This window comes from Salmo salar, chromosome 20 (genome assembly GCF_965601325.2).
Source record: "Salmo salar chromosome 20, fSalSal1, whole genome shotgun sequence".
Classification (NCBI taxonomy): Eukaryota; Metazoa; Chordata; class Actinopteri; order Salmoniformes; family Salmonidae; genus Salmo; species Salmo salar.
This window is the reverse complement of record NC_138310.1, coordinates 23366745-23392872: the sequence shown is the minus strand read 5'-3', so window position 1 is coordinate 23392872 and position 26128 is coordinate 23366745. Positions and strand designations below refer to the sequence as shown.

Here is a 26128-nt window from a genome sequence, read left to right as displayed (position 1 = left end):
TATCAGTAATGTGCCCAGTTTTATTTTGCACAATGGATTCTCATGGTGAAAGGTATGGTATCCTAATGTACACTACACGGTGTAGTGTAAGTGAGTTTCTCTAATCACTTATTTGAAGTTTGGTTCTATTGTTACATTGGCCACATTTGTTCAATTGAATGATCTTTAGCCTACGCAACGAGGCGCGGCAACGCTTGCTGCTGGGTTCAATTGCATTGCCCTGTTTTTTTCCCCTCCCCCCTTTTGAAGTCATGATGGCGAAACTGTAGTGTTCAGGACGAGAAGTGTCCCACCCGCCCAGCAGTTCATCTATTTATTTATTTATCATTTCACCGCAATGACCCGCTGGATTCCAACTAAAAAAGAGAAATATGGCGTTGGTAAGTTAGACAACTATGTCGTCTTGTTTACAATTGGGTTGTATTCACACAGCAGTTTATTTACTAGTTGGCCGAGGCAACTAAACTTGGAAGTTATGTAGCTAGGAATCTTTAGGAAAAGGCGAAGTTAAGCTACTTTGACTGTCACACATGTAGCTTAGGAATCACTGAAAGAAAGTGAATGTTGATTCGACGTGAATACGTTTGGTCAGCGTGTGCTCTCTATGTCCATACAGTAACAATCCCTAAATCGAGTGGTTTGACTCGAAAATGAGCCTTGCTACACGTCGTGCCAGCTGAAACTTTCTTGCTGTCCATATACTGTAGCCTTAGTATACATGTAAGCCTATAGTTGGAAATGTGTAAGACTTTGTGATTTTAGCCTATCATATATCATGAAAACAACCTAGGCGCATAGACTACATGAGTCACTTTAGTTCAGGCATGCTGTGTGGAACGTTATGTGGATACACGCCCTCAAGGTAAATCAAAACTAATGGGGAACCATTTCAGAGAGCATGATGACATCAGTAGGCCTATAATAAAGCAATTGGGTACCTGTTGTTTTGTATTTAACCAGTAAAAGTCCATTCAGACGGTCTCTTTTTGCAAGCGATACCAGGGCTGCGTTCAGTACGTTTTTACGTTCTGGATCGTTCAATTGAACAGAAACGGTGCTGTACTGAACGACCAGTTGAAAAACGAGGAGGAGGGGTTGGTTGGTCAACGGTATCAGCATGGCCACTGCCCTTTAAAAACGTCACTCATTGTTTCAAGCCACACCCACCCACACGTACCTCAAAGTCTGTGTTCAAGAACGTACAAGAAAGTTTTGTGGAAACGCACCTCTGGCCATGAAGGCAGCAGCAATCAAATCAAATTTTATTGATCACATACACATATTTAGCAGATGTTATTGCGGGTGTAGCGAAATGCTTGTGTTCCTAGCTCCAATAGTGCAGTAATATCTAACAATACACATATCAAAAAGTAAAATCATGGAATTAAGAAATATATAAATATTAGTACGAGCAATGTCAGAGTGGCATTGACTAAAATACAGTAGAATAGAATACAGTATATACATATTAAATGATTAAAGCATTATGTAAACATTATTAAAGTGACCAGTGATTCCATGTGTAACCGATGTGAAATGGCTAGTTAGTTAGCGGTGGTGCGCGCTAATGGCATTTCAATCAGTGACGTCACTCGCTCTGAGACTTGAAGTAGGGTTTCCCCTTGCGTTGCAAGGGCCGTGGCTTTTGTGGCGCGATGGGTAACGATGCTTCGTGGGGTGTCAGTTGTTGATGTGTGCAAGGGTCCCTGGTTCGAGCCCGGGTTGGGGCGAAGAGAGGGACGGAACCTACACTGTTACACATGTTTATGTATACAGGGCAGCAGGTGCAGGTTTAGGTAACCGGGTGGTAGCCGGCTAGTGATGGCTATTTAACAGTCTGATGGCCTTGAGATAGAAGCTGCTTTTCAGTCTCTCGGTCCCAGATGTAATCCACCTGTACTGACCTCGCCTTCTGGATGATAGCGTGGTGAACAGGCTGTGGCTCGGGTGGTTGTCCATGATGATCTTTTTGGCCTTCCTGTGACATCGGGTGCTGTAGGTGTCCTGGAGCCCCCGGTCATGTGTTGTGCAGACCGCACCACCCTCTGGAGAGCCCTGCGGTTGCGGGTGGTGCAGTTGCCTTACCAGGATGCTCTCAATTATGCATCTGTAAAAGTTTGTGAGGGTCTTAGGGGCCAAGCCACATTTCTTCAGCCTCCTGAAGATGAAGAGGCGCTGTTGCGCCTTCTTCACCACACTGTCTGTGTGGGTGGACCATTTCAGTTTGTCTGTGATGTGTACGCTGAGGAACTTGACGCTTTACATTTTCTCCACTGCTGTCCCATCGATGTGGATAGGGGCGTGCTCACTCTGCTTTTTGCTGAAGTCCACGATCAGCTCCTTCGTTTTGTTGACGTTGAGGGAGAGGTTATTTTCCTGGCACCACTCCACAAGGGCCCTCACCTCCTCCCTGTAGGCTGTCTCGTCATTGTTGGTAATCAGGTCTACTATGGTGTTGAAGGCTGAGCTATAGTCAATGAAGAGCATTCTTGCATAGGTATTCCACTTGTCCAGGTGGGTTAGGGCAGTGTGCAGTGCAATGGCGATTGCATTGTCTGTGGATCTATTGGGGCGGAAAAACAAATTGAAGTGGGTCTAGGGTGTCAGGTAAGGTAGAGGTGATATGATCCTTAACTAGCCTCAAAGCACTTCATGATGACAAGTGAGTGCTACGGGATGATAGTCATCTAGTTCAGTTACCTTTGCTTTCTTGGGTACAGGAACAATGGTGGCCATCTTGAAGCACGTGGGGACAGCAGACTGGGATAGGGAGAGATTGAATATGTCTGTAAACACTCCAGCCAGCTGGTCTGCGCGTGCTCTGAGGACGCAGCTAGGGATGCCATCTGGGCCGACAGCCTTGCAAGGGTTAACGCGTTTAAATGTCTTACTCACGTCGGCCACGGAGAAGGAGAACCCACAGTCCTTGGGAGCGGGCCACGTCGAGGGCACTGCGTTATCCTCAAGTGGGCGAAGAAGGTGTTTAGCTTGTCTGGGAGCAAGACGTTGGTGTCCGTGATGTGGCTGGTTTTCCCTTTGTAATCCATGATTATCTGTAGACCCTCTCACATACATCTCGTGTCTGAGCTGTTGAACTCCACTTTGTCTCTGTGCTGATGTTTTGCCTGTTTGATTGCCTGACGGAGGGAATAACTACACTGTTTGTATTCAACCATATTCCCAATCACCTTGCCATGGTTAAATGCGGTGGTTTGCGCTTTCAGTTTAGCGTGAATGCTGCCGTCTATCCACGGTTTCTGGTTTGGGTAGGTTTTAATAGGTGGGAACAATATCCATCAATACACTTCCTGGTGAACTCAGTCACCGTGTCTGTGTATACATCGATGTTATTATCCGAGGCTACCCCAGTCCGTGTGATCAAAATAATCTTGAAGCATGGATTCGTATTGGTCAGACCAGCGTTGAATAAACCTTAGCACAGGTAGTACCTGTTTGAGTTTCTGCCTATAGGAAGGGAGGAGCAAAATGAAGTCGTGATCTGCCGAGGGGAGGGCCTTGTAGGCATCCCGGAAGAGAGAATAGCAGTGGTTGAGTGTTTTCCCTGTGCTAGTACTACAGTCAATGTGTTGATAGAACTTTGGTAGCGTTTTGTTAAAATCCCCAGCTACAATAAATGTGGCCTCAGGATATGTGGTTTCCAGGATATGTGGTTTCCAGTGTGCATAAAGTCCAGTGTAGTTCCTTGAGGGCCGTCGTGGTATAGGCTTGAGGGGGAATATACACAGCTGTGACTATAACCAAAGAGAATTCTCTTGGGAGGTAATATGGTCGGCATTTGATTGTGACGTATTCTATATCGGGTGAACAAAAGCACTTGAGTTTCTGTACGTTATCACAATCACACCATGAGTGGTTAATCATGAAACGGACACCACCGCCCTTCTTCTTCCTGGAAAGTTCTTTATTCCTGTCTGTGCGATGTACTGAGAACACAGCTGGCTGTATGGACGGGGACAGTATATCCAGAGATATCCATGATTATATCCAGTATATCCATGATTCCATGAAACAGAATACGTTACAGTCCCTGATGTCTCTCTGGAAGGAGATCCCCGCCCTGAGCTCGTCTACTTTATTGTCCAGAGACTAAACATTAGCGAGTAATATACTCTGAAGCAGTGGATGGTGTGTCCGCCTCCAGAGTCGGACTAGAAGTCCACTCCGAATACCTCTTCTCCGCCAGCCTCTGGCATAAGTTAACTTGCCCTAGGGGGTGAGAACCAAATATCAAATTCGGGAAAGTCATATTCCTGGTCATTGTGCTGGTGAGTTACCGCTGCTCTGATATCCAAAAGTTATTTCCGGCTGTATGTAATAACACACAAAACGTTCTGGGCTAATAGTGTAAGAAATAACACACACAAAAACAAAATACTGCAAAGTTGCATATGAGCTAGAAGCAAAGCTGCCACGTCTGTCGGCGCCATCTTGCAATCAACATTACACAATTTAAAAATGATACAATACAATCACAACAGCAACAACTTGATCCAGCCTACAGGAAATATTAACACTCATCCTGAACAGAGTCTTGCACCATCGTTTTAAACACATTGAGTCTGTTATTTGGTTGATATCACTGTATCAAGCAATAACACCTTTCATAGATTTTTACAAAAACAAAGTTATGTGGAAATTAATCACAATTTCATGTGGTTGTTTTTTCTCCATTGTTTACAAACATTGAGATGTGTAAATATAATAGGCCTACAGATTTATGAATTCAGCAGGACAAAAAATAACCATAATCTCGTAGAATGACTTAGGTCTCATGTACAGAATGTTAATTTTGTTCTGACACTAATTTGGGTTTCAACTTTGTTTGAACATGGATATTGGCATCATTCTAAAAATAACAATATTCTAGTAAGGAATGCCCTTGATTTAGCTAGTAGCTAGCATACCTCTGTGGAATGTTGTGTTCAAGTTCTTGTTCATCTTTTGCTATGTTTGGTAAAGACCACAGATAGACATGTCATTGTCGAAGGGAGACTGAAGTCATACTTTGTATTGTTGCTGTTCCACTACATTTTCCCCCCATTTTGAATATGACAGATGACTCCATGCAACTGTGTATTGGTTTGTTCTTATTTGGGTAGATACCGTTTGAAACAGACACTACTTTTTTAGTTATGTTTGTGTAATGCTGATACAATCAGAACATCCTTGAAGCTTGTTGTGTGTCAATTGCTGCTAAACGCTAGTAATATTTGAAAATAAGACTTACCCCTCACTTATGGACTAGCCTAATGTCTGTGATACATTGTATTTCAAATGTGGCTACCAATTTGTAATCGTCAAGATGCCAGTGATAGTGTAGAGGATGTCATTGCTATAGAATGAAGAAATTGACAATTCATTGATATAAATGCAATATCATCACTCATCAGAGCACACATGCATTTCACACAAACAGAGGTATAATGGGTTTGCACTCAAAAAGATGTCGCATAAAGCTTACGTTATTATTCAATGTTTTAAATTATTTTCACTGCATCAGGGATAGCGTACACAGACGTTTTGGCTTTACAGCCTTCTTCAGTGTGTAGGTACAATAAAACATGTCTAAACAGCATTTGTAAAGAACAGCAGATGGGCAGCAGGTGCTTCTAATCAGGGTTGTCACTCACCTACCAATCAGGGATGTGGCTTTTCTGGTCTACCTGTATATAAATGAGTCACAAAGAAATACAGAATTATAGGGTACGGGAGGGTGTACGAAGGGCGACTCACAAATCAATCGCCCCAGGTTTCCACTCACCTAAATACATTATATCAATTAATGAGATAGTCCACCACAAAGGACATCGGGCAAAGCCGTTCATAAATATGTGGGGCCAACTCATAAACAATATTTAAAATCTGATATGGACAGTGTTCTTCTATAACAGTCTAAATGTGGCATTATAGGAAGGAGGTGAAATCTAATTCTTTGTTTAAACTGTGTGGAAAAATAGATTTTAATTTGTATATCCACATGGCTTCTCTTTTAGAGTAATTTGTTGTCATAGTCACCTCTTCTACGTGGTGGATGAACTTTTTAGATCCCGCAAAAACGCAATTCTTTAATGGAAGGATTTTTGTTCTATGAAGTGTCTTGCAACTGGCGAGTTGATATCTTGACGTCTAATAGTGGATTTATGTTCTCCGAGATGTACTTTCAAGGTGCAGGATGTTTTTCCATTATAAATCTTATTACAAAAACACTGACATATAAATAACTCATTTTAGTAGTGCAAGTTCTACATTATTTTATCTCATAGGTCCTAGAAGTCTGAGGGCATACTAAATTAGAACATTTCCTTATGGTGCTACAAGAGGTACAAGCTCTACAGGGGAAACATCCTTTTATGAAGGCCTCTTTTCTCTCTCTGACCACATCTGATTTAACCAATATGTTTGATAGATGTCTTGATCGTTTATAATTGAATAAAGGTGGATTCTGGAAGGTAGAATTTAAAGACGAGTCTGATGATGATATGTGCCAGTGTTTCTTGACAATAGACTTGATGCCATTATGGCTATCATTGAAAGTAAGTATATAGTTTACAGAAAACAGTTTATTCTGTTTTTGTTGGGATTTGTTAAGTAACTGTCTTCTGTTCAAGCTTTTAACTTGTTTTTGAGCTTAATCAAGCCAGGTTTTCAAACGAAAACACTCGGAGAGTATTTGATTGTCTATCATATTCTTCCTCTGTGTCACAGATGCGACTCAGTCTATGACATTGGCTTCCTGGTAAACCTCTTTTTAGGGGAAGAGGGTGATAACTATCAGCTGTCAATATAATATTTTTATCTGTAGGTTTTCTGTGAACTGTAGTACTTAGAGATTGTCCCTTTGTAACAAGTACATCTAAGAAATGTATAAATGTAATGTTATTTTCCATAGTGAAGGAAATTGATTGTACTCTAGAGTAATTGTAGTTAAGATATTCATTTAATTTTGGAACCCGTCCAGATCATAAGGCAATCGTCTATATAGAGGATCCAATATTTGACATGATCTTTAAGGATTATTTACATAAATAAAATCCCATTCAAATTTCCCGAAATGCATTTCAATCTGATTTGGTCAGATTATAGAGAGCCGGTAGGATTTTGACAAGAGGCTGTCTGTGTGTGTTTATATGTAACCTGCCAACCAGGGATGTCACGGTTGAGGTGCAAAACAGTGTGAAGGAGCTGCACTAGTGAGCAGTGCTGAGGCACAGACAGTAGCGCTTAGCGGTGACAGAAGTGCTGCATCACAACATGCTTTGGGCAGATCTCTGCTGTTGCCAGGCATGGCTCTGGACACAGTCAGAACGATGTCAAGTTGGTGAAATGGGCAATTGTCACTCTCTGCATGACTAGAGGGAGATGTCATTTCTTTGGTTTTTTTATAAAGGCTATTGTTTCTGAGTTGGCAGAGGGAGTTTTAAAGTGGAACTGGCAGCATTTTAGCAACATGAAATGGTATTCAAGTCTGTTTATATACACCCCCAGGAAGAATGACACTTTTAAAAACATTTTCTGACAAGCGAGCACTTAGATATGGTAATTTTCACTTTTTCATAAATTCTTAGAACATTTGGGAATTAAGTATACTAAAGCATTTGTGAAAATTCTATAGAGGGAAAGCGTAAATAAAACGGAAAAAAACCCCACCTGTCTCATTCAGGACCGGAGTCTAGTCAGACCCATGCACCATAGCCAACCAGAGCTACAGTAGGCCTTTATACAAACAAGCCATTTACCACACAGGCCTGCCATCATTCACTTTGAACTGGACTGTGTGTTTACAGGCAGTTACAACAGCACGAATTTAGACAATTAGAACACATTCCCAAAAGCTACAACATACACCTGAATGGATTTCTGCAAATATGTCAATACCACGGAAGTCCTCTTACTTTTGGGACCATTACAGTCCTATTTATCAAACAGCCATAAAAAAAAAAGCTAACTGGCTGTAGTTGGCTAGCTACTTCCAGACACAAATGAGAGAACACCTCACTCTGACTATTTTACTCGCCCAAGCAGAACTGGTTAGCTAGGCTGTTTACATGTTATCTAGCGAGATTGTGACTAACTATTACTTTTTTTGCCTACATTTACTGACACCGGTCATATTCAGCAAGTGTTGTGCGTTCGTAAATTCATCAGTTATTCTACGCTCTGGCACACTGATGCGAGTGCTCTGAAATCCGAGTAGATAGTCAGTGAATTTGAGTACGCAGAGAGATGCTAGCTGGATAAGTCGTTCGAGTTCTTGCTAGCTAACCAAATGACACCTGCATCTCTAGCTGTGTATAGCCACCGAAAAACGAAGGGATAAAGTTAGTCACTCACCCACTCCTCCTAGCAGCTAGCTAACGTAAGGCTCTGTGTTTTTAGCTTGCTACATAAATAGATTTGCTAACCTATTATCCACGTTATGACTGACTTGTGATCATAGTTTGATTCTATTGACATTCACAGGTTTAGTTACATTTGTCCGTTTTTGTCCAGAATATTGAGTCATTGAAACTGAATCAGTGCATCCTGAATGGAGGCAGTAAACAATGTACCAGACCAGCTGTGATTTATAACCTGATGGCAATGTTTTTTTGGACTACCAATAAATGTATTGGCGAATTATATTAATAATACATTGAACTGCATCAATCCATTCTACCAACAATGCCTTAGTGTACATCATGGAATGTTGAGTCAAATGGAACCTATTTTTCAAACCTCGTATAAAGTTGGTTTTGTAGCACAAACTGGGAATTGTATATTTTTTACTGATATTATGATTGTCTGTTATCTACAAAGTAGTTAAAACGCTGTCAGTTCCACTTGAACTACGAATAAGGAAATGTTTTGATGAGGTTTGATGCTATGCTGAAATATATTATTTACATCCTGTATAGGCCTGAATGGCACCACTCTCTGCTACAACATGACTAAGGCCTATCCGATTGAATTTGTATTGGCCTATGTAATGTGATGAGCGATCTCAAATAATCTCAATGTTGACAAAGCCATACACAGCCAGGTGGATGTTTTTTCTTGTCTTGTAGATGATCTAGTCTGGATCCTTATTGTTTGTTGAAATTAGGTTAGTTGTACCACTGCACTATGAAAAAAAAGCGGTATTTGTAGAAGGTCTTTCAAAGATCATAGAAGATAAAGATCATCATAGTGGCTATATAACTGTTCCAGATCTACATATTACATTAGTTCTCACAGAACAAAGAGCAGTGATGAAAACTCGCCTATTCATTTGGATTCTATTCTACTGTATCTTGGACATTGCTCGTCCAAATATTTTATATATTCTTAATTCCTTTACTTTAGATTTTGTGTATTGTTGTGCAATTGTTAGATATTACTTGTTAGATATTACTGCACTGTTGGAGCTAGAAACACAAGCATTTTGCTACACCCGCAATAGCATCTGCTAAACACATGTATGTGACCAATACAATTTGATTTGAAGGGGAACTGCAAACAATTAAATGGGAAGGATACTTATGGAAAGGGAAGGATGCTTATGGAAAGAAAAGGATACTGATGTTCAGCTGTGAGGTGTGATGTGCTGAGCCAGTTGAAGCGTGCCGTGAGATCTAGCCTCCGGCAACAAGGATTATCACCATGCAAGTCAGGACAGAGCTCCTCACATTGTTCCTGTTATAGAGGGAAGATAATGCTGAGTGCTAGGCTTTGAAAGTGTGTCTGCAAGTCATGACAAGGAAGTGTGTGTGTGCGCGGAGAGCAAGTCAGCGGGAGAGCGAGAGAGCATACTGTGCTGTGTGATTTGTCTCCCACTCGTGTCCTTCGGAGAAGAGGAGGAAAGAGACGGAACCGTCTCCAGGAAGACACTTAAGTTAACAAACTGAGGAGAATAGAGGGCAGGGCACTCTGCTGACCCAGTTGGCTGCAGTATGCCCTGTATAAAGTGACCTTTAACCGACAGTCTCCTTTGGGATTTAGAAATTAATAATACATGATGTCAAGCCCCTCCTCTCACGCCACCTCCCTCAGTGTGGATGTTGTAATAAACCTGCAGGGGGAAAATTCCTCTTACTCCACCCAACACATAGCCTCAAGAAATGAAAAAGAACAGGAATAATGTTAATCATCTCTTTTTATTTAAAACGTGAGTTCAGGTTGAGTCCTAAAATCCTAATCATGAATACATGCATATACTGTACACTACCGGTCAAAAGTTTTAGAAAACCTACTCATTCAAGGTTTTTTATTTTTACTAATTTCTACATTGTAGATTAATAGTGAATACATCAACACTATGAAATAATACATATGGAATCATGTAGAAACCAAAAAAGTGTTAAACAAATCAAAATATATTTTATATTTGAGATTCTTCTAAGTAGCCACCCTTTGCCTTGATGGCAGTTTTACACACTCTTGGCATTCTCTCAACCATCTTCATGAGGTAATCACCTGGAATGAATTTCAATTAACAGGGGTGCTGCTTTAAAAGTAAATTTGTGGAATTTCTTTCTTTAATGTGTTTGAGCCAATCAGTTGTGTTGTGCCAAGGTGGTGGGGGATACAGAAGATAGCCCTATATGGTAAAATACCATATTATGGCAAGAACAGCTCAAATAAGCAAAGACAAAAATGACAGTTCATTACTTCAAGACATGCCGATCAGTAAATTCAGAACATTTCAAGAATGTTGAAAGTTTCTTCAAGTGCAGTCGGAAAAACCATCAAGCGCTATGATGAAACTGGCCCTCATGAGGACCGCCACAGGAAAGGAAGACCCAGAGTTACCTCTGCTGCAGAGGATAAGTTCATTAGAGTTACCAGCCTCAGAAATTGCAGCCCAAATAAATGCTTCACAGAGTTCAAGTAACAGACACATCTCAACATCAACTGTTCAGAGGACACTGTGTGAATCAGGCCTTCATGGTCAAATTGCTGCAAAGAAACCACTGCTAAAGGACTCCAATAATAAGAAGATACTTGCTTGGGTCAAGAAACACGAGCAATGGACATTAGACCAGTGAAAATTTGTCATTTGGAGTCCAAATTGAAGATTTTTGGTTCCAACCGCCATGTCTTTGTGAGACGCAGTGTGGGTGAATGGATGATCTCCGCACATTTATTTCCCACTGTGAAGCATGGAGGAGGAGGTGTGATGGTGTGGGGGTGCTTTGCTGGTGACACTGTCTGTGATTTATTTAGAATTCAAGACACACTTAACCAGCATGGCTACCACAGCATTCTGCAGTGATACGCTATCCCATCTGGTTTGTGCTTAGTTGGACTATCATTTGTTTTTCAACAGGACAATGACCCAACACACCTCCAGGCTGTGTAAGGGCTATTTGACCAAGAAGGAGAGTGATGGATTGCTGCATCAGATGACCTGGCCTCCAAAATCCCCCGATCTCAACCAATTGAGATGGTTTGGGATGAGTCGGACCGCAGAAGGAAAAGCAGCCAACAAGTGCTCAGCATATGTGGGAACTCCTTCAAGACTGTTGTAAAATCATTCCAGGTGAAGCTGGTTGAGAGAATGACAAGAGTGTGCAAAGCTGTCATCAAGGCAAAGGGTGGCTATTTGAAGGATCTAAAATATATTTTGATTTGTTTAACACTTTTTTTGGTTTCTACATGATTCCATATGTGTTATTTCATAGTCTAGATGTCTTCACTATTATTCTACAATGTAGAAAATAGTAAAAATAAAGAAAAACCCTTGAATGAGTAGGTGTTCTAAAACTTTTGACCGGCAGTGTACATGTATTAGGATATGATTTAGAGTAAAATGAAGTTCAAAGCAATTGAGGGCCCTTCTATTAACTGCGTTTCCAGTATACGGCAAACACCGAATTCCACGTGCACCATGAGAATGCACCTGTACATTCGTTCAATGCATAAAAAAATTTGACTCTAACTCAAGCATGCTTTTTCACAGCGCCATATACCTTTTTATATACTTTTTATCAGATATGACTTGGGAAAAGGCCAAAGTCTATAAGCTTTTCTAGGCTCTTCATATCATTTTTCTGTCTCCACTTCTTTTATCTTGAGCTTGCTGGGGATTGTCATTTTGTGTTTGTTTGTTGGTTCACATAGTAAGACTGTCTCTCTTTTCTCCCCTGCCTGTCAATTCTCTCAGCAATTTATAATTATGACTCCAGAGGCGAGCAGGAGCTGTCTCTCCAGGTGGGAGACACTGTACATATACTTGAGACATTTGAAGGTGAGCATGAACAGTCTAGCCTCACTCACATACAACAAGCTGTCACATGTTAAAGAACAGTTTGCAACACTCTGGAACTTTGTAAAACATTGAACCAAGGCTGTGCTCAATACCAGACATGCATGGAAAATAATCAGCGATGTTTAATGAAATGCTCTTGAAAGATAGAATGGTCAATATCAGCATCTGGATCTAGTTTGCCCTCTTCTCATCAATCTTATCTATTGTATTTATCCCTATATCTCTGTCATGTCTCTATATCCATCTATCAATCTCTAATCTCCCCAGGCTGGTACAGAGGGTACACATTACGGGACAAATCACGGAAGGTATGGCAACAACCGTACATCCGTTCATAGTGTTTCATTGAAATGAGAAAATAGTTTGAAGAAGAGGTTTACGTTTACGTTTCATCTCACAGGGCATTTTCCCAGCCTCGTACATCCACCTGAAGGAGGCGAAAGTTGAAGGGACAGGGTAAGGTGTCACTCACTTCATGTCATGTTATTAGAAATGCATTGTATTTGGGATATCTGGTTATTTCTTTCCTTCCCCCTTCAGCCAACAGGAAATAGTTATCCCAGGAGACCTACCACTGGTACTGGAGCTCGGTGCCACTCTGAGGGAATGGGCACAAATATGGTACAAGCTGTATGTGGTACGTGGTAAATATTAGTTTCTTATCAATCTCCCTACTTGCATTTTATTCACTTTACCCTTCTACTGTTCTCCAACTCTGACACTCACTCTGTTTGGAAAAGTGTGACTATGTAAGTCTGGGTGGCTGTGATGATGAATATGACTGTTTGTTTGACAGAACAACAAGCCCACTCTCTTCAGGGGCGTACAGCAGATGGCCTACAGCCTCATCGAGTATCGATCTCAGATAGTTTCGGGAACATTGCCCAAGGATGACCTTGTGGAGCTCAGGAAGAAAGTCACAGCTAAGATTGATTATGGAAACCGGTATGAATTGTACTCGAATTCCACTGTGACATAAACGTGCTTGTAAAGTCATTGTGCTAAGAATATGCCCTTGTAAATCTGTCTAAAACTATATGTGCTTCTTTCTGTACAGGATTCTGGGTTTGGACTTGGTGGTGCGAGATGACGCGGGGAACACTTTGGACCCGGACTGCACCAGCACAGTCAGTCTGTTCCGGGCCTTTGAGACTGCATCCCGCAGTATAGATGACAGAATACAAGAGGAGAAGGCATGGGCCAGCTGTTGTTTTTCTCTCTCATTTGTCTCTCTGACTCATACTGGTTGCCCTGCCAGTGCATTGTGTGTGTGCTCATACAGTGTCTCTGTGCCCCTCTGTAGACCCGGCTGCAGAACCTCGAGATGAGGCGCCAGTCCCTGTTCAGCACGGTGCACACCTATAGTCTCTTCGTGAACCTCAAGAACTTTGTGTGTAACATCGGGGAGGATGCAGAGCTGCTTATGTCACTCTATGACCCTGACCAGTCTGAGTTCATCAGGTCAGATATCAATGTATTCAATTCATTGCATTATAGTAAACCAGATAACATCACGGCCAATACCATTTTCTGACACCATAAAGAAGCTTTTATCCCGTAATCATGTGTATTCTATGTCGCATATATGCAGATATTGCATAACATTATATCACCCTTTTGATATATTTGTGTATCTTGTCAAACACCGAAAAAGGGTTGTTACAGAGTGGCTATAGTGAGGTATGTGAGTTGGGATTCCTGATTCGTTTATGTCTGCAGTGAGAACTTCCTGGTGCGCTGGGACAGCATGGGCATGCCCAAAGAGATTGAGAAACTCAACAACCTGCCTGCCCTTTTCACGGTAACAGATGAAACCCTCCCTTCCACTTTCTGTCTTTTTTCTCTGTTGTAAATGTTATAAACTAGTAGCCATGTGGCCTGACAGATGGGCAGTGACAGTCCTTGGATGGGGCATGCTATGCCATGCCATTTATTTCCTCAGACAGGCTCTGAACTGCTCACATTAAGCTTTATGTAAGCAGATTTGCATAAGATATTGAATATTTTCTGCCAAGCAACTTTAATTGTACTTGCATTATGTAGTTCTTATCTTTGCATTGAAATTCTCTCCTCCAATCTGGCCAGGATCTGAGCAGCAGTGACCTGATTAGGCCACGTCTCTTCCTCGTCTGTCAGATTATCAGAGTGGGCAGCATGGAGCTCAAGGAGGGCAAGAAACACACTGGAGGGTTAAGGAGACCATTTGGTGTGGCTGGTGAGATGTCTTTTAATGGTTCACTATATTTGTTTGCTCACAATTCACACATTCAATTCAATGGAATTCAATTAATCTGAGATCAGAACACTTCCTATACTCCGAGTTTGAGTGAATGGGTAAATTGAGAGCCGAAATGAAAAGTTACAGTAGGAATCCCTGTCCTTGATAAAAGCCAGACACACCCTAAGCACACCTGCACCTGCTTACCTTCCTGACCCCTAAAACACTTCCAGGTTGTATGCCTCGCCAAAGAAGTCAGGGAAACGTTTTTTAACAGCCCTCTTTGTTTTGAGTGAAGGATTACATTTCTGTGTTGGATGAGAAATGGTTTCCTCAGGTGTCACAACAAATGGACTGAACCCAGAATCATTGGGAGCAATAGAGAGCTCTCATTTCCCTCAGCTATTTCCTAAGAAATTACACATTTTGAGAGAAAGAGGAATGCCGACTGAACCATCTATTGCAACACAAAGCTTAATGTCACACATACTGGCCTGCTGGAATCCTACCTATGCTGTTTTTGTGGAAGTCTCTTGTTCCCATTGTCTCTCTGGTACATTGCAACAGGTGTGTGAGGACCCTATAACTAGTTTTCAAACACAAACGACATTGTGGCTCTACTCTGTAGTTTACTTAATCAGAGTGAAAGACCTCTGCTGTAAAATGGCTCGAGCTGGGAAATCAAATACCGAAGATATTCCAGTGAGGCCATGCTAGCAGCAGCAGTGGCAATAACTAGAGAACTGAATTGATATCAGCTTATTATATTAGCCATGGCCCCCTATCACCGCAGCATTCACAACGTCATGGCCTCTGTTCACAGTGATGGACATCACAGATATTGCCCATGGAAAAGCAGACGATGAGGAGAAGCAGCATTTCATCCCCTTTCAGCAGTGAGTGTTTTAAAATCTCCAACAGCCTCTGCTCATTTTCACCCTGGGTTAGTGGTCCCCACTCCCCAGTCCATTTGAAATCAACCTGCTTTTATACTATTATAGTCAAATGGCTTGGAACTCTGTTAGGATACAGCATTATGCTTTCTATTGCTATACAATACTGTAGATCAAGTCTAGGTTTGTTGTGCAGTGTTAACAAAAATGCAACTGGAGACTGTTTACTATTCCTTCTTGGTCACATACACTTTTATATTTTGTGGATTTCCTCCTCCAATATCTTAATATGCTTTTCGTAGCTCTGTGTTTTGTGATCAATCCACTGGTCAGTCCCACTTTTCCAATCTATTTGTCCCAGGATAGCTATGGAGACCTACATCCGTCAGAGGCAACTCATCATGTCTCCTCTCCTCCCATCCCGGGTCATTGGAGAGAACGAGCCTCTCACCGCCGTCTTCAACAAAGTCATTAACACCCGGGAGGTCAACCACAAGGGCCAGGGTAAAGAGAGACCCTCACTGACATTATGTGGCAACAACTCACCAGTTTGCCCAGAATATAGCAGAGTAGAACAGAATATGAAATACAAAGGACTATAACTGGGAAGGGGCTTTTGAAACGTGGGTCTGGGTTCTAAATAGGACCATTACAGGTTGTGTGTATCGATTCTGAACATTCTGTTACTGCCTCTGTCATATTAACTTTCTCTTCGTTGACGGGCCCTGTTGGGTTCTCAGGACTGTTTGTGACCCTGAAGCTGCTTCCTGGTGACCTGTCCCAGGTCAGGAAGGACTACCCTCACTTTGTTGATCGCACCACCGCCATCGTCAGAAAGATGGGCTTCCCTGAGATCATCCTCCCAGGTGCCATAAGTTTACATTTTCATCTTTTGTAGCTGAATTGTGTCTGAAACAATGGGTTGCATACTTTGTAGCTGCCTTTACAGCAGTGCAAGGCAATAGATCCTTGTTTAGTATTAACCAACTAATTCTCCTCTAGGGTATGTGAGGAACGATATCTATGTCACCTTGCTGCAGGGGGAGTTTGACCGTGGTAAAAAAACGTCACCCAAAAATGTTGAGGTGATGTTGAGTGTTCTAGATAACGATGGCAATCTCATGGAGGTAAGGGCGCCGTCCTAACATTTTATATGTGCTTCCACCTTTCTTTCTTTAACAATTTTGATCTCAAGTATTGCATGTCGGTGAACTCATGTAGGTTGGTTGACTGTAAGACAACATTGTAGTTCAAGGTTTATTATAAAATTATCCCAATTAATGTTTACATGGGATGTAAAAAATGTTCTTATCTGCAAAAAAAAGTATCCTATGTTTGACTGAAGCTCATTCCATCCCCTTGAATAGAAAGCAATATTTCCTGGAGCTGGATATGATGGGATCACAGAATACAAGTCTGTAATTTACTACCAGGTCAAGCAGCCAAGCTGGAATGAAACAGTCAAGGTACAGTTAACTTACCAGCATCCCAGGTGTTTCTGTCAGGACTCTCCTCATGGTGGCTCAAGTTCAGCAATTACTTTTCCAAATCAATTTGGCAATTTAACCATAAAACCTTTAGGGGAGATATTGGCAAGGATTGTTTCACGCATACAAAATGCTAGACAGACACCAGATATTACTTTCTCTGTTCATAATCTTCTCATGATAGTCTTCTCCTCATCCTTTTCTTCTCCCCCTACAAGGTGACTATTCCTATTGAAGATGTGGGCCGCTGTCATCTCAGGGTGATGTTTCGACACAGATCATCTCAGGACTGTGAGTGCCTCACATTTCTAAAACACTCGACAGCCGGGCAGCCTCCCCTAACCCTCTGGGAGCTGGTCAGCATGAGTATGAATGTGTTCTTCAGAGTTGGTTGATTGGGTCCCCACTGACACGGCTGTGTTTCCTTTAGCTAGAGACAAATCAGAGAAGCCGTTTGGCATGGCGTTCGTCCGCCTGATGAAAGGAGACGGAACCACACTGAGAGACGGCAGACATGATCTCATCGTCTACAAGGTGGGACCAGCACACCAGTCTGTTGCTGTCACTAGGGTTGTTAAGGGAGGGTATATTACTGGAAACTTTTGAAGTTTACAAGTAAGCTACCAGAATTTTGGTATCTTTCAAGGATTTTATGTAATCTATCACAAGACATCTAGTGGCCCTTTTGGGTACTCAAATTATCACAGGTGTCTGTAATTGTCTCTGGCCCTTTTATGACCATATCACATATGAAATAATAAGATGATATAAAAAATATAACGGCAAAGCTGTAAAACATTAGCCTAAATTTAAACCATCAACTTGGTGAATACCATTGGTGTTTAATATGAGGGTTTCAGCATGATATATTAAGAGGGTTGGGCCAGTAACCGATAGGTCGATGGTTCGAATCCTCGAGCCGGCATGGTGGCAAAATCTGCCGTTCTGCCCTTGAGCAAGGCAGTTAACCCTAACAACAAGTGCTGCCCGGGCGCCCATGATGTGGATGTTGATTAAGGCAGCCCCCCGCACCTCTCTGATTGAGGGGTTGGGTTAAATGCGGAAGACACATTTCAGTTGAAGGCATTCAGTTGTGCAACTGACTAGGTATCCCCTTTCCCTATCTACTAGAAATTTGTGGACAATATGGACACAAATAAATACTATATATGAATATATATATTTTTTAAGTTATTCAGATATAAATGACCAAAGTTATTAGATTGCCATAGATGTTCTGTTAATTACCAAAATTATTAAAGATTTCAGTAACATTGGTAAATTACCAGTAGCTTTGCAACCCTAACTGTCACAGACCCTGTATGATGTAGACATCTTGGTGGAACCAGAAGGTTCTGATACATTTGACTACAGTTGGAGATCTTTCTTTCCCTGTAGGGATTATTTTTCATTATCGATTAAATAGTGAAGTCATTATTTTTTATATTTTATATAAAATAAAAAGCTCCCTGGTCAATGAATATCAAATGACATATCAATGAATATGTTCTAGTATTATATCTGTTTTTTTCTCTTAGGTTGACGCAAAGAAGTCTGAGGATGCAAAAACATACCTGACTCTGCCAGGCTCCTGGGCTGAAGTGGAGGAGAAGGAGAGGCAGACAGGGAAAAACTTTAACCATTCAGGAGTCATCCCACTCACCAAGGACAGCTTCCAGATTGGCACTCTCACCTGCTCCACTAAACTCACCCAGAATGGTACACAATCATCTCTAATCTCTAAGCACCATGGTGGAAATGGATATGAAACAATATATTAAGTATCAAACCGCCTCCAACAAATATAATAAAATACAACCAAACTCTTTCTGCACTTCGGCTCGTAATACAAATCAGAGTGGTGTTGACATACTCATTCAAGTTTATATGAAATCCAAGGGTCAGTAAACGTGATATGCTGCTGTTTTCCAGTGGATCTCCTGGGCCTGTTGAACTGGAGGTCCAACCCTGAACAGCTGGACCAGAACCTGCAGCGTCTGATGGAGGTTGAGGGAGGGGAAATTGTCAAGGTGAGTCTGACTGCTCCAGAGTTAGCATTCTTAACTGTCTTTACATACAAGGACACCCAAGCCTAATGCATTTGTCTTTTGTGGTCTTAGTTTCTACAGGACACACTTGATGCCCTCTTCAGTATCATGATGGAGACTTCAGAGGAGGAGACTTATGACACGCTGCTGTTTAATGCTCTGGTGAGTTCTGTACTGGTGGGTTACTTACTTGCATTAAGTTATCAGGATCAATGGCATCTGTCATTAATATACCAAAAGACAATTGTATATTAGAAATGATTAATGTTACACTCTTTTCCAGCAGGATTCTGTATTACACTGGTTCCTGACTGTGCTCTGCATTTCTTCTAGGTGTTCATAATCACACTGATTGGAGACATCAAGTTCCAGCACTTTAACCCAGTACTGGAGACATACATCAACAAGCACTTCAGTGCCACTCTGGCTTACATGTGAGTCTAGCTCTCTCCTTTCTCACATTTTCATCTCTATGCCGTTCATTTTTCCTTCCTCCTATTTTGACACCTCACCACCCATTCAGAATTCATTTATATGTAATTACTGGTATGCCTGAGTTCCCTATTCCATTTATTTTTCAGGAAGCTGACCAAGGTTCTGAATTACTATGTGGGCCATGCAGATGAGCCTGTCCTAACCGAGAGACTGTACTCAGCCCTCAAAGCCCTCAAGTACCTGTTCAGGTTCATTGTGCAGTCCCGGGTCCTCTACCTCAGGTATTATAGCCGGGACCTTCCTTCCTCATACATACTAATACATTTGCGAGACAATATTAGTTTGTGAAATGAGCAATGTCCTTATTTTGTTTACTTAGATTCTATGGGACCAGTGAGGATGCTTTCTTCAACTCCATACGGACACTCTTCCTGTCCTTCAACACACTCATGGACAGACCGCTGGATGAGGGGGTGAAGATAAAGGTGAGTTGGTTTAGGGGAGAGAAACTGGGATTGGCACTTACATGGTATTTCATCTTCTTTAATGCACACTGTTAACATGGCATAGCCTGGTAATGCAACATTTACTGTGTTATTCTGATAATTGTCAGCTGTTCAAACCAACTTACCCTTTCTATGTTTATGGAAGCCTTATGCTGGCTTCGTGAAAGATAGTTGAAGTAAAGTTTTACTTGATAAACTGCAGAAGAACGTTAATTAAAACACTTTCGAGCTGACTAGAGCTGTAAAACACAGAAGCCTTATCCGGTGATATTTCCCTCATGTTCTTTTTTTAAAGACTTTTGAGACCTTCGTCTTTTTCAGGGGGCGATACTGAAATACCTTCCCACCATCATTAATGACATCAAGAATGTCTTTGATCCTGTGGAGCTCAGGTAACTCCTTGTAATGACTTTTCAACTGTCGAATCTGCAGAAATTATACTTTTCGTGTATATAAAATGTCCTTGTCTCTTTCTGAATTTCATCCTGTCTCTCTCTCACTAGTGTTCTTTTGACCAAGTTCATTGAGAGCATCCCTGACTCTCAGCTGGTGCGCCAGAAACTTGGTTGCATGTGTAAGATGGTGGAGAGTGACCTTTTCAAACAATCAGGTACTGTAGTGCCTCTCTGGCTTAAACATAACTTTAGAATCATCTCTATTTAAAAACAGAACCACAGGATGACACATTTGAATAGGCTCTATTCCTCTTTGACCCCACAGAGTGTCGAGATGTCCTCTTGCCGCTGGTGACTGACCAGCTGAGTGGGCAGCTGGATGACCACTCCAATAAACCAGACCACGAGGCCTGTGTTCAGCTGCTCAGCACTGTGCTGGACAACCTGGACCGCAAGAATGTGGTGAGTGGCTACTGGCTATAGCACACCTCTATCTCTGCCATTAGAAACACTGAAATCCGTGACATCCATAACTCTTAACTGGATTGGTTTTGATACATTCATTTTTGATCTGACCTGTTTGTTTCCCAGGGTCCAACCCGGGGCCATGTCCAGCTGATTATGGAGCGGCTGCTTCGCAGGGTCAATCGCACTGTCATCAGCATGAGCAGAACCTCCACTCTCATTGTAAGACTCATACTCAGTACTCGGACAGTTCTTCGTCTAACTCAAAAGAAAAAGTCAAGTTACTTTCAATTGTTCATTTGGAAATGATTTATTTTAAGTTTACATGTACAAGGCACAGTGCTGAAAAGCTGCTTCTATGCATCCTATAAATAACTTAGTCGGCACTTATAAGCATGCAACAATGAATGATATCTTATAATTAGCTTCTAAGCATAAAACATGTTATATGTGGGAACCTAAAGTAGTTTTACAACTAAGGTGACTGATGCTCTGTTATCTCAATGGCAGGGTCATTACCTGGCCTGCATGACCGCCATCTTGAAGCAGATGGATGACATGCACTACGCCCACTACATCAGCACCTTCAAGACCAGACAAGACATCATTGTAAGTGGGCCGGCACACCTCCCCTGCCCTGGGCATGACTCTTCCTGAATCATCCAGTCGATAGCTGGCATTCAACCACTGGTGCTTGTAACTGCTCCTGAAGTGATTATCGATTATAGACATTTCATGGGACTGACTTGGAACATCGGGAGGATCTCCCTGTCTTGCTTCTTTACTGAGCTGTGTGGGTCTAATATGAGAAATGCAAGGGGACTGCTGTGCGTAGTTCAGGATGTTACTAATCGATCGGCTTGGTCAGAAACAGAACCCCACATGTTTGTGCAGACATGAGATGCATACATCTAGGTACTTACACTACAGGCAAGGTAACTGTTCTCCCTGGCCCACTACAGGACTTCCTGATGGAGACATTCATCATGTTTAAGGACCTGATGGGGAACGTTTTCCCCTCCGACTGGATGACCATGAACCTCCTGCAGATTGGTGTGTTTCTGCGGGCCATCAACCAGTACTCTGAGGTCCTCAACATGTACTTCATGGACCAGACCCACTTTGAGCTGCAGGTGGGTCTCCAGTTGCCACCTTCTGATGGGGTGGACAAAAGACATCCGTGTCTCTCTGCTAATGTAAACTTCTTTAGCTCAATCATTGTCCCAATGTCTGTGTAAAAACGTTTCATATTTTATTTTCAGCTCTGGAACAACTACTTCCACTTGACTGTGGCATTCCTTACCCACAAGTCATTGCAACTGGAATCCTTCTCTCAAGAAAAACGGAATAAAATACTGAACAAGTATGTTTTTTGTTGTTGTTTTTTTTGGTTCAATTAGTTTAAATACAGATTCCCTTAAACTAATAATACAAAATAAAAATTTGCACAGAGAACTGAATTTTATGTATAAGAAATGATGCTGTAAGTTCGTGTGCATATGCTCTACAGTATGTAGTATAATTCTATGTTGTGGTTACAGGTATGGAGACATGAGGAAAAGCATTGGCTTTAAGATCAGAGATATGTGGTATAATCTTGGTAAGGACTGTCCGGTGGTTGTTATCTCTGTAAGACAGAAATTCAACAAATAAAGACATCTATATAATGGCCTGTTCAGTGGCAAAGGCTCTGAGGACAATGTTTTATTGCCTAGTTTCATGGTGGTGGCCTGCTTTTTGTTTACCACTTTATGAGTTTACTGTCCTGTTGTTTGCATGAAAATGGAGTGCCACTTATTGCCCTTTCAAATGAGCTTGTGTAACATTTTGCTTCTGACTTTATGCATCCCTCAGGCCCCCACAAGATGAAGTTCATCCCGGCCATGGTGGGGCCCATCCTAAAGGCTACCCTGGTGCCTGAGCCAGAGCTGAGAAAAGCCACCATCCCCATCTTCTTTGACATGATGCAGTGTGAGCACAACTTCACTCCCAGCCGCACGTTTAACATGGTGAGATAGCTGCCCACAGTAGTGCTTCCTGTCTGGCTTTACAGTATTACTGTACAAACAGAGGTTCCCAGCTGTATTTGGCTGAGCATATTTTTGTTGTTGTTGTCTTTCTGTACCTGTAGTTTGAGAATGAACTGATCACCAAGTTGGATCAGGAGGTAGAGGGAGGCCGTGGGGATGAACAGTACAAAATCCTGCTGGAGAAAACGTAAGCACCCTGACAATAAACCTGCCAATCATTCAGAGGCTAATTCCTTTTTCTTATAAGTCATACCTCATGGTTTCATAGTCAAGACCTAAATAAGGACTATATAACTCCCTCATTCATTGACATTTTGCATTGTTGGTATTGTGTAGACTACTGGAGCACTGCCGGAGGCACAGATACCTGTCTCAGTCAGGGGAGGAGCTGGCTCTGCTGCTCAGCAGTCTGCTGGAGAAGCTACTGGCCTACCGCACCATCACACATGACGAGAGCCCTGAGCTCCGCATGAGCTGCACCGTCAACGTCCTGGTATGCCCTTACAGTACATCACTAAGAGACAGGAGAGCCTACCAGGTGCAAACTAACACCTCGGACTGGTTTATGTAGAACTCAAACTCTAATCTGAAAGATTGAGCCACACTCGCCACCTCAGAAGAGTATTATATCAAGATGTTATGTTTCTACACTGAACCAATTGATTTTAACCCCCCAAAAATATTATCAAGCAATTGTACAAAAGCGGAGTTTTGCCACTGTTTTTATTCTGGTTGTGACAGAACTTCTACAAGGAGAAGAAACGGGAAGACATTTACATTCGGTGAGACCGATGATTTAATGAATACTCTTCTTTGGATCCCATTTTGTTAGCCATCACTCTGGAGAAACAGGAAAAAGTCTCTGCACACTTCCAGTCAGATGCAAATTTATTTTAATTGTAACTGAGCTTTCGGGCAGCCAACCTTCTTCAGAGCAAGGTCGACTGACCGAAGCTCAGCTATAATTCAAAAGTGTGCGGGGACTCTTTTTTTTCTTTGTTTCTCCAGTTTTGCATTTTACCTCCAGCACCTTCACAAATCAGCTTTGAGTGTGCGGTAGATTCTACCTATTATCTGTTAGATATCACTCTAAAATACTGACCTCGTCCTCAGGTATCTGTACAAGCTAAGGGATTTACACCTTGTCTGTGAGAACTACACGGAGGCAGCATACACCCTGTTACTTCACGCCGAACTCCTTGAGGTCTCACTCAGATTAACATTCAATTCGACTTTCAATGAAAACAACCGTCTTTGGCTTTTTTCCATAAAATTCCAGTTAAAATACTATAACATACATTACTAGAAAACTAAATGCACTTTGTGTATTGTGTACATTGCCCTCCTCAGTGGTCTGACAAGCCCTGTGCCCCACATCTGATCCCCGGTCATGGCAAACATGTCTGGACCCAGCAGGAGCTCAAAGAGAGACTCTTCCAGGAGATCATCTGTAACCTGGACAAGGGCAAAGTGAGTTCCCACCCTCAGCCAGTGACCCTATTAGGAAGCATGATGTACATATGTGGTCAAATATATTGGCACCCTTGCACTTTGCAATGGAGCAGAATGTTCTGTTTTCTCTTTTCAAAAATTGTTGAATGGCTATTTTTACCTTGTAAAGTAGATAATGTTGGGACTTTTTATGAAATGTTTTGGTTCTGTGCTGTTGTGAATCAAACAAATACATGTAGGAACAACAAAAGTATTTTTTTTACATTTCAACTTATTTGAGAAGAAGTTGTGAATCGTGCAAGGGTGCCAGTATATTTGACAGCATATGTAGTCAGAGATCCTATGCTACTTACCCCTGAACATGCCATATGAGCTACTGTCAGAAATATTTGTGTCTGTTTCATTTGCTACAAAAGAAGCTGAGGGCCATATTCAATCAAACATGGGTACCAGGTTTCTGGGTTAAGCTAAACATTTCTCCTGTTCATCACAGTAGATCAACGATGAAACCTGCTGTTAGGGTTTGATTGAATAGAGGTGTTAGTGACGGACAGATGGTGATGTCTAAACCATGTTCACATCTCGTGTCTTTTTACCAACTGCTGCATTTATCTGTTCAGATGTGGGAGAAAGCCATTGAGATGGGTAAACAGCTGGCAAAGATGCACGAGAACCAGATGTTTGACTTCATGGAGCTTAGCCAGCTGCTGGTAAGAGGACTTATCATTTGCTATCGTGTTTGTCTGAGATTTAATCAAAATATTGTCACTACTAAATAGAAATTGTCCCTAAAACATGCAAACAGTAAAACCCAAAATGATTATCCTCTTAGTTTCTACATGTAAAAAAAGAACGCTTGTACAATGCCACATACAATGCCAGAAAGGGATAGCCCACTGCGAATTTAGTGTGAGGCCTTTTCAATAGGACCAGTTCAACTGCTCTACTAACATGCTTTTCAGTGCCCACAAAGTCTAGGAGTTAATTATGGCAATAAATTGTTCACGATACATTGTCAATGGCTAGGACGACCATGTATTGTCTAAGACAGAAAGTCATTTCAGCTAGCTCAATCCAAATGACAGTGATAGTTGAAGAAAAAAACAACCCATTACTGCAGAAACAATTTGAGGAAATGGGGAAGATATCGGAGTTGCTGCCACACTTGTGTCAAACCTTTTTATCCAATAGTCCCACCCATGCATTGCCGGTTGACATACTGGCATCTGCCATTAGGAAGTAACACTCAGTTAATTATGAAGTGATACTCTATTTTAAGTCATGTTTTTGTAAATACTGTCATCGTGGTATTCAACAGTCCTTATCTGCAGTGGAGTTGTTTTGCTACACTGCTATGAATCTATGTTCATTATGGATCCTCCAATTTTGACACTTAACTAAGTTAAGTGCACAGGGAACTGGTTAGCTTCTACAGTATTTTAGGTGTTTCCTGTTGTAAGTTATCTGTGTTCCTGATTGTGGCTCTGTTATTTTAGCTCATTGTTACTATAGCCTCTATACTCTCCCTACTGTTGTACACAGAAACAGCAAGCCCAGTTCTATGAGAATATAATGCATGCCATGCGGCCTCAGCCAGAATACTTTGCTGTGGGATACTATGGCCTTGGATTCCCAACTTTCCTCAGGGTAAGATTATTACGTCTTTTCAGAAATCCAGCCTCCATAGCACATTTCAAGTTCTGTCTCGTTCGCCTGAGATATTTATATTTATGTGCCTTTTATTCATTTTACTAATGGAACTCTCCATAAAATGAAATGATAGTCAATATTAAAAATGTTTCACGGTGATGATGTAACATGCAGGCGATACTAGTAATCAGTTCCATAAAGCAGTGGGGGATTCTATGGATTGAATACCTTCCATGATCTTGTCAGGTTCCGGTTAGAATAGCCTTCATTTGGCAGAGTGGCACATTCCTGTCTACCACAGT

At 41.7% G+C, this 26128-nt stretch overlaps 1 protein-coding gene across 3 annotated transcripts in view; it reads left to right on the top strand.

Annotated features, from left to right (window-relative positions):
- Nucleotides 1-213: 213 nt before the first annotated feature.
- Nucleotides 214-26128, top strand: part of LOC106579873 (dedicator of cytokinesis protein 5) — a 33155-nt gene continuing 7240 nt past the window's right edge. For 2 of the 3 annotated variants that reach the window (XM_014160189.3, XM_014160188.3), the window contains exons 1-39: nucleotides 216-380; nucleotides 12143-12226; nucleotides 12515-12555; nucleotides 12648-12703; nucleotides 12788-12884; nucleotides 13044-13192; nucleotides 13305-13440; nucleotides 13551-13708; nucleotides 13967-14048; nucleotides 14333-14462; nucleotides 15289-15361; nucleotides 15720-15862; nucleotides 16099-16224; nucleotides 16361-16485; nucleotides 16726-16824; nucleotides 17064-17136; nucleotides 17276-17379; nucleotides 18384-18564; nucleotides 18778-18875; nucleotides 18966-19055; nucleotides 19227-19327; nucleotides 19475-19609; nucleotides 19708-19813; nucleotides 20156-20226; nucleotides 20338-20444; nucleotides 20555-20691; nucleotides 20821-20916; nucleotides 21205-21303; nucleotides 21657-21827; nucleotides 21957-22057; nucleotides 22236-22294; nucleotides 22549-22703; nucleotides 22826-22911; nucleotides 23061-23217; nucleotides 23466-23506; nucleotides 23838-23928; nucleotides 24075-24194; nucleotides 24797-24886; nucleotides 25719-25823. In XM_014160189.3, coding sequence (XP_014015664.2) covers nucleotides 338-380; nucleotides 12143-12226; nucleotides 12515-12555; nucleotides 12648-12703; nucleotides 12788-12884; nucleotides 13044-13192; nucleotides 13305-13440; nucleotides 13551-13708; nucleotides 13967-14048; nucleotides 14333-14462; nucleotides 15289-15361; nucleotides 15720-15862; nucleotides 16099-16224; nucleotides 16361-16485; nucleotides 16726-16824; nucleotides 17064-17136; nucleotides 17276-17379; nucleotides 18384-18564; nucleotides 18778-18875; nucleotides 18966-19055; nucleotides 19227-19327; nucleotides 19475-19609; nucleotides 19708-19813; nucleotides 20156-20226; nucleotides 20338-20444; nucleotides 20555-20691; nucleotides 20821-20916; nucleotides 21205-21303; nucleotides 21657-21827; nucleotides 21957-22057; nucleotides 22236-22294; nucleotides 22549-22703; nucleotides 22826-22911; nucleotides 23061-23217; nucleotides 23466-23506; nucleotides 23838-23928; nucleotides 24075-24194; nucleotides 24797-24886; nucleotides 25719-25823 — 4116 coding nt within the window. In that variant the 5' untranslated portion in view covers nucleotides 216-337. Of the gene's footprint in view, nucleotides 381-12142; nucleotides 12227-12514; nucleotides 12556-12647; nucleotides 12704-12787; nucleotides 12885-13043; nucleotides 13193-13304; nucleotides 13441-13550; nucleotides 13709-13966; nucleotides 14049-14332; nucleotides 14463-15288; nucleotides 15362-15719; nucleotides 15863-16098; nucleotides 16225-16360; nucleotides 16486-16725; nucleotides 16825-17063; nucleotides 17137-17275; nucleotides 17380-18383; nucleotides 18565-18777; nucleotides 18876-18965; nucleotides 19056-19226; nucleotides 19328-19474; nucleotides 19610-19707; nucleotides 19814-20155; nucleotides 20227-20337; nucleotides 20445-20554; nucleotides 20692-20820; nucleotides 20917-21204; nucleotides 21304-21656; nucleotides 21828-21956; nucleotides 22058-22235; nucleotides 22295-22548; nucleotides 22704-22825; nucleotides 22912-23060; nucleotides 23218-23465; nucleotides 23507-23837; nucleotides 23929-24074; nucleotides 24195-24796; nucleotides 24887-25718; nucleotides 25824-26128 lie in introns of all 3 variants that reach the window. The other variant, XM_082966292.1, reaches the window with a different exon arrangement.